The following is an 11612-nucleotide window of genomic DNA, read 5'->3' on the forward strand; positions in this document are numbered from 1 at the left end:
AGACGATAACATGCGGAACGTCGACGGGTCGTCGATTTATTAAATGAGTTTGCAACAAGTTGCGTTGCAATTAGTTGCTCGTTAGAGCGATAACAGTGGTACTGTGGGGCACGGGATTAATTTAGTTGAACTCCTGACTCAATTTTAAGTTGACTTGAAGGTTGCGTGCGTATAACTTGTTAGCCAAAATGCTTCTGGTGATTAATAATTGTATTAGTTAGTTTTACAAGCGGAAAGCGGTCTTAAATAGACATTTGCAAGCCAGTAAGTACTTTACACTTTGGTGCGAGTAGACAATAAACCGTAAACACAAAAGCTCTTAGTCGGCAATTAGTCGTGCGCCCTACACTACAACGTGAAGGTTTGCAACCTACCACCAAAGTGTTTCTAAGAAGCGTAATTTTTTTTCAGCATTTAAGGAATATTTGCTTGAACCACAATACTTGAATTTTTTGTAGCACAATAGGGTTTTCCCCGACGAAGTTCGTTCTTTGCTTCGTTTAAGATTTAACTTTTCTGTTTAAAACCTTTTAATGGTTTTATGGATGATTAGGTTATATTGTTGTTGCTAATATCATACTTATGCCTTTTGCAGAAATGATCGTACAATGAACAACATTTTGGCGAGATCAATTAGGTGCAAAAGTTTGTTGAATAAGCGTTTCATTCACATCAGTCCTGGAGTTATGAATGCAAAAGTTGCAGTGGTAAGAATAAACAAACTGTATTATCAAATAAAACATTGTTTGGTGGACGATGCTCTAAATCAGAGGTCGGTAACCTACGGCCCGCGGGCCGCCAATGAAATTCATCCGGCCCGCCGCCTCTGACAAATTAGACACGAGTCCATCTCAAATACTTTTATAATTTTTTAACTACGTAACTGCGAAATATTTTTGCGCGAATCATCGTTCTACGTCCAGTTTGTTTCTGTTTTAATGCTGTCTTTCGAACTATATTAGCCTTCTTTGCCGCTGTGCTGTGGAAGGCTTTCAAGTGCGCCGCGGACAAACAGGCGTATCCAAAAATTTATATATATTTTCTAACTTTTTTTTTTATTTTCGGCAATGTATTAAAAATTTCCAAGAAATTAAATAGAAATGCTCTTATGCCAAAAAAATCGCGCTCGCTAAGTGTGCGTCCCGCCTTATAAAGCTTAGCAGACACTCAACTTGATTGCTCTGTGTATTATAGCATTATAAATGTTGGCCAATATTTTTTGCGGTCCTGGTATGGCCAGAGGTTGTGAGATATCGCCCAGGTTAGAAAGTAAGTTGCTCAATTAGATAGCTGCGCATTTTAAGTAAAATCAACAATAAATGTGATTAACAGCGAAAAAATCACTCAAACACGCACAAGCTTCAACCGCTCGATCGGTTTTCAGTACGTACTTCATTTTCAGCTCTGCAAATTTTACAAATAATGTTATTACAGCCGCACAAATTTAAGCTGTAAAGTTATACCCCTGCGCAAATCCAAAGTCTTCAAACTGGCTCACCACATACTAGATTATTCTAGTCTGGCATGTGGTGCCAGTTTAGAAAGTAAGACCGTCCAGACACAAAAAATTGCGCAAATGTGCATAACTTTGGTTGTGCTAATGGTTTTCAGTATATGGTTACAAATAACGTTATTAAAGCCGCGCAATTTTGAACTGCAAAATTGCTCCTTTGCGCGAAATCCAAAGTTTTCAATCAGGATCTGGTGCATGTGCGAATATTTTACCGCCTTTTTGTATGTTCCATGTAATTCTTTTAACTCATAGGGTCCGTGCAAATCACTTGTACGGTGTGTTTAGGTAGAACGCAGGTCCCGGTTTGACCGAGGTCGTGAGTTCGAACCTCACCATAGGGTATTGATGTTTTTCTGGCCTACCTTGCTTGCAGCATTGATCAACAAATTTGGTGATTCTTTCCAAATGCATCTTGTGTATTGCAAATATAATTGTTTTTGTCAGGTCTGCTTCAGCTGGGATGTTTTTTGTAACACCATCACATATTTGTTTGCAAATGTTATTTTTGTAGGTGTTATCTGGTTGTGGAGTTTACGATGGAACTGAAGTTCATGAAGCTTCTGCGTAAGTTGAAATAATATCACAAAAAGTAATATTAACAACTCTTCACTTTGCTGCTTGTTCGAAATTACTACCAATAACTTTTTGAGCATAATGGCTGGAGGTTGTAGTTAGACAGAGAATGAATATCAAAGCCCATGCAGAAGTAGGTGGCATTTTGTGAACGTTTCGAATAATTCTTCATTCATTTTCAACTTAATCTTGATTGTAAAAGCTGTAATGTAACAATTGTTAAAAACTAGTTGCTTTAATGCATTTTTGTCTTGTGTTTATGAAAACGATCTACATCTGTAGGGTTTTCAGTTAGTCCAGGGGTGTCCAACTCAAACATGCCGACGTGCTAATTTTTATCTTATAAAAACTTCTTTGTGTTCCAAAGTTTAGTAACTAATTCATTCTAATATTAAATTTGCTGTTTTACAAAAAATAAAAATGTTTATTTACACCTGAAAAACATTTTTTATTTAATCAAGCAAACCATTCAGTAATAAGCTGCTTCTTTGCAAACATTTGTTTTCAGCCAAACTCTGAAGACAGATTGGCTTTAAGCTGTGTAGTAGCAAGCACTACAATATAATGTTACTATACCAGAAGTAATTGTTACTTTGTTAGTTGTTGTGATAGCTGCGGTTGATTTATATTGTGGATGAACAATGGCAATTAGCTGTATGCCAAATTTACTATTTTTTTTACAATTGGCTAAACCAATAATTTTTGGGGGGGCTAGCATGTCATTTTTTATTTGGTCACATATTGGACACCCCCAAGTTCGTATTTCCAGGTAGAGGTTGAGGTAGTCTTTACAAAGTAATGTCAACTATAATTTCACCAATCAACGTTTATATTTTGCAGTTGTTTGGTTCATTTGAGTCGCGCCGGAGCCAAAGTTTCGATGTACGCCCCGAACATTGATCAGATGCATACAATTGACCACACGAGGGGGGAAGAGATGGAACCGAACCGCAGCGTGCTTTGCGAGTCGGCAAGAATTGCGAGGGGAGAAGTTGCTTCGTTGACCGAGTAAACTATGATTTCTATTTGTTGTGATTTGATATTAAGTCTAAACTTGCCAATTTTTCTCATACAAATAATTTTAAGGCTGTGTTAAGCATTAAATTTGGCCTTTATCTAACATAAGTAAGTCTAAAAAAGTTCTACAATAACTTTAGATTATGTTGTTAATTTCCCAAAAATGCAAATACACTATTACTGTAAATTTGCATATTGTGCAATACTAGATTGTAAACACCAAGTAATTTATTTATTTTTAGGTTAAAATCATCAGAATTTGATGCAGTTATTATTCCTGGTGGATTTGGTGCGGCAAAAAACCTCTGTTCATGGGCCGTTGACAACGTTTCATGTAAAGTTAACGACGAAGTGAAAAGAGTGATCCAGGAATTTCAAGAATCAGGGAAACCAATTGGGTAAAATATCAGAGAAAAATTACATTTATGGCTACATTTGTCGATTATTTTGCAATGATTTTATTCTGAGCTTAACTTTTAACAAGAATTTCTGCAATACTCCCATTCTAGTTGTATTGCACATAAATTTAGACAAAAGGCTGTATATAGGTTTATTAAGGTCACATTTTATTTTATCTATACACAGCAGAGTTTTAATGTTTAATTTGTGTGGAACTTTGCTTAAATTAAACATTTGTGTCAACAAATTCCCCTTCATGGAACAATAATTTTACACATTTTCGTCTTTTGAAAATTACATACTTCCTTCTATGACCAGATTGTCGTGTATAGCCCCTGTATTGGCGGCAAAGTGCATACCAGGGGTCGAGGTTACGGTTGGGCACGCCACGGACGAGGGGGGAATGTGGCCCTACGCTGGAACCGCCGGCGCCATGGAACAGTGCGGCGCCAAACACGTGCAAAAAGAAGTCACTATATCCTTTAAATCTCTATCTTTTAACTGATATGCATTCACCAAAGAATTATTATATTTAATTTGTAGCATGTAAATACGACATTATAAAAATTAGAAAAAAAGTATTATTTACTTTCCAATGTTTATAAAAAAAGAAGATAATCTTATTAACTTGCAGTTAAATTAATTTCGACACAAGAATTAGTTTTAGCATATAAATTAACACTTAATTACAGAGCAGTTTTAGAAGCTAATTAAAAATTTTGTCCTTAAACCCCCTTGTGTATATGACCTTAACCTTTGACCCACGAAGCTCATACTGACGTAGCAAAGAAGGTTGTGACGACACCTGCGTTCATGTGTAATGCTCCAGTGCACAAAGTTTACGACGGGATCGGAGAAATGATCTCTGGCACTTTGAAGCTTGTTAAACAATGATGGACAACATAAGATGCTGTGACTGACAATCGCGAACTGAAGTTCAAATCAAGTTAGAAAGAAATGATTTTTAAACAACCTTGTTACAAAATGCTGAAACTGTTTTTCTGTGTTCATATTTTATTGCTTTTGCACAAACATTATTTAAAAATCCTTTATTAAGTTGCTATTTATGAAACAAGTTTATAAAAGTGAAACAAGAATCTTATTATGGCATTTGTGTGTAATATAGAAAAAGTTTAATGATTCTAAATCGTTATTAACAACTGTAAATTTCCTTGCTTGCACAAATGTGGTTTAAAATACCATAAAGTTACGTTGTTAAATATTTCACTAAAAAATTGGACAAATGCATCACATTTACAACACAACATGATTATTGGAAAATAGAGAAACGGTACCAAAGGTGACATATTTACCATTAATTAAATTTGGTCGCTTTTCAATGTTATATGGAACTAATAAATCAAGTTAAATCGACTTATCATGTCTATAAATATTACAGCTTGTTTCCAACTAAAACAATTCTGGATCTGTGATTTAAAATGCCTTTAGCAGGCAGACATTCTGTGGAATAAAAAAATAACAAAAAAACAGTTCACCCTTTAACTTTGACCTTAAAAGTCAGATACCAACATCAATCGCTTTAAAAGTCTTTTCTCTGGTAAACTGAATTCCTGTCGAAACCATTTCAGCTGGTGCAAATAAAACACCAAGTTTGTAAAAAATGGATGCAGTTCGTTGAAGATTCCGCTAAGTTCCTACTTTCCCTGCTTTATCAATTTGCTGATGTTTCATGTTGATTGTGTTGTGGTCGCCCCTCGTTTCTTGCGAGTTAGAATGCGTTTAAGCGCTGTGTTTTCTTGCAGGTTGGCGAGCTGTAGGACGTTGGTGCAGCCTGCATGCGGGCATCTGAAAACACAATAACTACAGTTAAATGGCGGAGTTTAAACCTAAATTAACTTAGATATACTACACAAGGATCTGTAATGTAGCTTGAAATAAATGTCAAACCCAAATGAGACATCATCTTGATGGAGAAGTTTTGATGCGCACTTGTATCTTTTAAGTGAGGTTTAAATAGATTTCAGCCACACACACTTGTGCGACTGTGCGTAGCATTGAAATAGCTTCATTAAGATGATGTCCATTACTCAAACTATATTTGTCTTCAATCATTAAGCTGAGTTATCTGAAATGGCAATATTAAGGAAATAGTGGGGCTTCAACAAGGTTTGGGGTTGTGAGTTCGAATCTTTGCCTTGCTTTTCTTCCAAATCTTGTTTAACTTTAAAACAATATAAAATAAATAAATGCTATATATATTTTAAATATGACACATACAAAGATTTGCTTCCAATAAAATTCGTTTTTTACAGTTTAATGTAGTTGTGTGGAACAACTGAGCTCAGGGAAAAATCTCATTAACCAGGGATTCAATTATTTAATTATTGATTGTAGATTTAAAGAGCTCGTAATGCAAGTTACAAGCAGTGACCATAACATTTAAGCCAAACTTACCAAAGTACAGAAATCTGTCCCAGAAGGCACTTTAACTCCCTTTAGTTTCTGTTTAATTTAGTATAATTTCATTATTTGCAAACCACTTACTTTGGCGTTCTCTTCCGCTTTAAGTTCTGCTTAATGTGAGCGGTCACCGCATCTTTCTCGTAGCTGTGATTGCAAACCTTGTCCAACACCGGCTCCACCATCTCACACTACAAACGAAAACCTCAGTAAATATAAAGCTGGCCACCTTTGAACACCGGCACACATTTATCAGCATTACAAAAGTGCCCGTTTGTTCAACTACTGTGAAATATGTGAAAATGGTAAAACTTGAAATTTCACAGTTTATGAACTGAGATGTGAATTTTTTTAAAGCAACTTATCACAGACCAACATCTTCGTTAAATACATTGACTTTGCAAATGTCAAAAAAGTCTGAGATAGAATTTTTTTCTGACGATTTTGTTGTGCAAGTTTGCCACAACTGGAGTTAAAATGTGACTTTATAAATAACGTAAAGAAAGAGAATGCATACGACATTATGGTGTCCGGGACTCAAACCATACATATTAGCAAAGAATGTGATTTCAATGATTATTACCATTGCTCGGTAATGATCAACCTAAATAAAAAAAACATGATTCGGACATACAAAGACTTGCTACCCTTAATCCATAGATTGCCTTATTCTTTCTATAAATTGCTATGTGTAATACTTATTATATTGTGCAAACCTGAGTGATTGGGCACTTGAGTGATATTTGAGCCCCTGTGACTCCAATTTCATCCTCAGCTTCGTTCGACTCCGCGTCAGATGGACTCGAACCAGTTTTTAGAACAACTCCTGCAACCAAAAACCAACAAATTCATGCACTCATACTGTTTGTAATACAAGTTGGGAAATTTTGTTAATGTGGTGGACCCAGAATAATTTGGATACTGGCGTGGAAGTGAAAATATAATAATGGTTTCAAATTTACTTAACTCATAGATCACTTCAATTATTATCATTCTCCCCCAAGGGGTATTCTTCAATTTATCAGCAAGAAAATTAAATTTTCTAAATTATCAAGTATCATTGTGCAAAAACCTTTCTATTTATAACTTGAATTTTGTCTGTTTTAATTTAACATATTTTAAAATAAAATGGGCAAATCGTAACATTAAATAAAAATTTGCATTTACTTATAAATTAATAACCTAGTTTTGGGAATTCAATGGCCTCATAGCTATATGTGGTAATTCAGGAAATATTTGAACACCTTTAGTGACATAAAACTGTGACTAGGGAATTTCATTTTATTAAACATAATTGCGAGCGTAACTTGGTAAAATTTCATGGCGTTTTGACAACCTGCCAAAAATCAGAGTGTCTAAAAGCGCTCTGCACACTCACAGTTTGCGCTTATGATCATGCATTTCTGTCAACTTTGAAATGCTTCTCACCTGGGTCTACTGCCTTCATTTGCTCTATAAAGGTCACCATGAGTTCGTGATCCCAAACGTTTCGATCTTCCAACGATTTTTCTTCTTCTGCTTTCAGATCATTTTCAAGAATCTACAACACAAAAACAATTAAGTTCTGATGTATTTTTTACTGCTTGTACATTATTACTGGAAAATATGAGGATTTAGTGTTAAAAATGTCGGATAATTTGTTTTTTCTTTTTCAAAAATAAGGACTGTCTGGCCGGAGACGAAATGACATCATTACTATGTTCCAATGAGCAACATTGATCAAAAAAATCACATATGATGTTTTTCAGGTTGTTACGTCAAGTTTTGCTTGAGCTTTATGAAGATTTAATGCCTCTCATTCATAATTTTCTACTTTTAAGAAATTCTTTCAAACCTATAAAACCTAAACCTAGGATTTGCAAACAATAGCTTAGTAAGTTTAATATCGCCAACAACCTTAGGCACAGATTATACCACTCGGTAAAAAAATTTGGGGGGAGACAAAACAGGAATTGATGTTTTTGTTATTCAGGGTTGGCATTTGCATGCATCTGACTGCCACCAATGCAAAATATTATGGGTTTTCTAGACTTTACAAATTATGTTAAATGCTGAATAGCCGAGACAAGTTTATTGTAAATAATTAATGATGCAAGCTTACAAAATTCTGTTAATGCAAAGTAAAAGACAGGTTAGATAATAGGTTAAAAACAATTTTGCAGGACGAAAACGTGCAGGGTGCTTGCTCGAATTTTAATTCAATTTTAACCCTGTTATGTTTTTGTGGGTTGAAAACACAAAACAAGAGATAGACCGATATATTGGTATTGATAGATTTCCACAGATATTTTATTACAAAATTGTGATATGTTTTCTCATCTTTTGTTGAGCATTATGCCAAGTTACCATGCAAGTAAGAATTAAATATAGCTAAATTAACTGAACTGTTATTTAGATTTTATTTTCAAATATATTAAATTTTAACCAAATACCAGGTATATAAAGAAAACATGGGTATCGAGAATAGCTATCGGTGCCAAAATTGATATCGGCTGATCTCCACTAGTTGTTTCACCTGCACAACATCGTCTGAATCGTCGAGTTCATCGTTCTGCCATCGAGTTTTTATGTTGTTCACCGATTGAGTAAAAGCCTTGACGCGTTGCTCGGCTTTCACAAGCTCAATAATGCAATCCTGCAGGCTGTCTATCTCCGGGTTTTCAACTAAACAAAAACCCAACGTTAAGTTAAGAATGCAAAGGCAAAATAAAAAGTATTGTTATGGTAAAAACCATTTGCTTCCTGTATTCAGTCAAAGTTTTCAATAATTTAATTAATTTAAGGGTCGGAAATAGTGTTTTCCAAATATATATACTTTACAAAAGTGTGCTAATAGAGATACATATATTACTTTCAAAATGTTAATTTACAGCAGGGATTCTAAACTTTTTTTTGCAAAGTACCCATTTCAATATAAGAATGTATCGCTACTTCAAAATGATGAATTGAAAGATAAAACACCCTTTTAGGTTCGGAATAACGTGTCAAGAAACAGATAATAGTCTAAGTGCAAGAAAATACTGTAAAAACAAAACTACCGTTATGGATTTCTCAGTTTTCTACTTAAATTAGCATTCCAAGAGCAGCAATTTCAGCAAGTTAACCATGTGCAGCATCTGGTTGTTTAAGCTTATTAAACTTAGTCAGCCTTAACTTTTTTCTCTCTATCAGCCCATTATCGTTTATCAACACCTAATTTATATCACTCATAAGTCTCTAAAGTGCCACTAAATAAACTTGCTCGTTTTTCCCTGAAGGGCAAACCCTGCTTTACAAAATGGCAATAATACTGGAAATAATTGCATTGGTGATCGTTAGAATTAAAAGCTGCATTGAAGTATCTTGCCAAAGTATTAATGACTGAGTCAATGACTTGGGCTAAACGAATTTTCAAAATGCTTTGATTAGACTCAAGTCATTTCAAAATGACTATTTTTTTCTTGCAATATTTATACCTTCAATGTTTACTTATGAAATATATAAAATGTTTTAAAGTGTCACCTGGTCTTAGAGTCAGCAGTAAATACTTGTTTTCACCAGTGGCTTCAGCTCATAGAATAGACAAATTCCAAGAAGTTATTATTAAATGACATGCTTACAAAAGCTTACTTTTAATACAGCACATCTGGATAGGACTTAGTGCATCGCCAACAAAAATAGGGGTGTTCGGGTGCAAGGTCAAAAGTGTACCCACTAGCGTAACATTAACGAAAACCAGGTGCATATTTTATTTTTTTGTACCTGTAGGTTTGGTGTACTAGCCATGCAATGTACAGTGGGCTAGTAGGCGGCAGATTTATTCAACAGACCAGTCTGCATTCAATAGCAATTTACAAGATCTCGTGTACATAACCACAATATGAGGTATGCATTAAAGTTTTTATGTACACCCGAGGTTCAGAAATTTTGCGCAATTGAATCTTTCTCGGGAATTTTGCTTATTCATGTGTGCAACTGCCATAGAATGCAGACAAACAAATTACTTTAAAACTAAAAACTTGTCACCTTTATTTTCCAGCAAGTCAATTCCAACTTCCAGAACTTCGGTTTTTCCAGTTTGAATATAATCCGACATTTTTTGAATATTATTCAAAGCACTTTCAATATGTCGGTCACTCGTCGAATCTGTCATTTTAATAAAATCTAAATCTGACAAAATGTTTGGGTTTTTGTTAGAATTTGCAAAAACATAATATTTTCTTATAGTATTTTTAGCAGTAGTAAATATGTAACGGATTTCCACATTGCACCGGTAATTGATTAAATGTCGATTTGAACTACTTTGGTGTCAGTGTGAATAGCCTCTTTCTCATGAAAATTAAAAAATTGGGGGCGCTGGTCTAGAATCCTACCACAGTTTTGAAACAAATTAAAGCAACACACAATATTTGGGTTAGGTTTTCAGTTAGTGTTTGAGTGAGGGTGGGTCAAGCATTATTATTTAATAAAATTGATTGACCCAGCTCAAACGCTAACCTGCACCCTAACCCAAATAATGTTAGTTGTGGTAGGATTTTAGACCAGCGCCAAAAATCGTAAACAAAAGGTTTCTACATTTGTGACTTAAAACAAAACTGCATAAATTTCAACACTTCCATTAACAAACCTAAGCAAAAACAGCTGTGGTAAAATCAATAATGTTGCCGTGCAGTGGAAAACTCAACAAATACGAACAAAAGCCACAATTTTTTCACAAATCGATTCTTTTATGGGTCAAAGTTCAAAGTTCGCGTGAGGTCATTCAGCACGACAGCGCCCCCATGCGCCAAGGTGAAAGGCAAGAAATTAGACCAGTGAAAAATGATTTGCCAATAATTAGTGTTTAGTATATAACTGGACTAAAATTGAAATTAACTGTGGGTTTTGAAAGATTTTTTAACCAAAACCTACTAATGCTTCCCGCTAGCGATTACAAAAACTTAAAAATATTGATTAACTTTCGCGATCAATTGCAACAAATCTAATTATTTAACACCCAAACATCAGCTATGTATTTCAAATATTGTCGTTATTGGTCATAACTGCTTCACAGCAGAAGTAGGTTACTTCATTATGTTCGTGTAAATAAGTTATATAAAATCGCGTCCTGTGCTGAGCTCCGTAATCAAACTATGGCGGAATGAGCAATTTACTCACAGAAGTTCTACTTATCGGTTCTAAACTTTCCACTGCGCATGCGCGCGTCGACCACCCCAGGCCCGGTTGAATTAAGGTTCACTAACAATGCATTTTTTACAGGCGAACGTTACTTTGTAGTTTCGATTTTAAACTAAATGTAGCTCACAGCTTGTCTACAATACAAATTTCTACCCACAGTTCCATTGTGGCAATAGATTAAAAAATATTTTTAATCTCTAAAAAAAGGGTCTCAACCGGTGCGCCGTTGATAATGCTCAAGGTTGCCAGGAAATATAAATTCCTTTGATACCAGCTCTTTTGGTGATCATTTTGATTCAAATCTTCCAGTGTGATATTAATTTTTCAGTCGGCTTATCATGATTATAATGCAAGCAAGACAAGAACTACAGCATCCTGTGGTGAGATTCAAACTCACGGCCTCAGTCATACAGGGACCGCCGCCCTACTAACTGAGCTACACAGGCTCAGAGAGGAGCAAGTCGAGAAACAACCATAGCACCATTGCCTGCTGCATCCTGTTCGTAACACTCGCCTGTGGTGAGCTACACAG

At 35.1% G+C, this 11612-nt stretch overlaps 2 protein-coding genes across 2 annotated transcripts; one reads left to right on the plus strand and one right to left on the minus strand.

The window, feature by feature from the left end:
• The first annotated feature begins 599 nt into the window (after positions 1–599).
• On the plus strand, positions 600–4516 carry LOC146134731 (ES1 protein homolog, mitochondrial-like). The gene is made up of 6 exons (XM_083395177.1): positions 600–707; positions 2025–2077; positions 2927–3094; positions 3346–3501; positions 3821–3977; positions 4268–4516. Exons 1-6 carry the CDS (start codon positions 609–611, stop codon positions 4394–4396), a joined length of 762 nt encoding a protein of 253 aa, XP_083251303.1. The 5' UTR covers positions 600–608; the 3' UTR covers positions 4397–4516.
• A 609-nt stretch (positions 4517–5125) lies between these two features.
• Positions 5126–10068, minus strand: LOC146134732 (E3 SUMO-protein ligase NSE2-like). The gene is made up of 6 exons (XM_083395178.1): positions 9929–10068; positions 8439–8587; positions 7352–7463; positions 6640–6749; positions 6008–6114; positions 5126–5308 (listed from the first exon to the last, which is right to left on the minus strand). Exons 1-6 carry the CDS (start codon positions 10053–10055, stop codon positions 5191–5193), a joined length of 723 nt encoding a protein of 240 aa, XP_083251304.1. The 5' UTR covers positions 10056–10068; the 3' UTR covers positions 5126–5190.
• Between the last annotated feature and the right edge of the window lie 1544 nt (positions 10069–11612).

The sequence above is a fragment of the Ascidiella aspersa genome, chromosome 8 (assembly GCF_963924565.1).
Source record: "Ascidiella aspersa chromosome 8, kaAscAspe10.2, whole genome shotgun sequence".
NCBI classification, from domain to species: Eukaryota; Metazoa; Chordata; class Ascidiacea; order Phlebobranchia; family Ascidiidae; genus Ascidiella; species Ascidiella aspersa.

Coding starts and splice junctions, on each gene's coding strand:
- LOC146134731 (XM_083395177.1), top strand. CDS start 609: ATGAACAACATTTTGGCGAGATCAATTAGGTGCAAAAGTTTGTTGAAT. Junction 2,078..2,926: donor GAAGTTCATGAAGCTTCTGC/GTAAGTTGAAAT, acceptor TATATTTTGCAG/TTGTTTGGTTCATTTGAGTC. Junction 3,502..3,820: donor GAATCAGGGAAACCAATTGG/GTAAAATATCAG, acceptor TTCTATGACCAG/ATTGTCGTGTATAGCCCCTG.
- LOC146134732 (XM_083395178.1), bottom strand. CDS start 10,055: ATGACAGATTCGACGAGTGACCGACATATTGAAAGTGCTTTGAATAAT. Junction 8,588..9,928: donor TGACTTGCTGGAAAATAAAG/GTGACAAGTTTT, acceptor GTTTTTGTTTAG/TTGAAAACCCGGAGATAGAC. Junction 6,115..6,639: donor TCAAGTGCCCAATCACTCAG/GTTTGCACAATA, acceptor TTTCGTTTGTAG/TGTGAGATGGTGGAGCCGGT.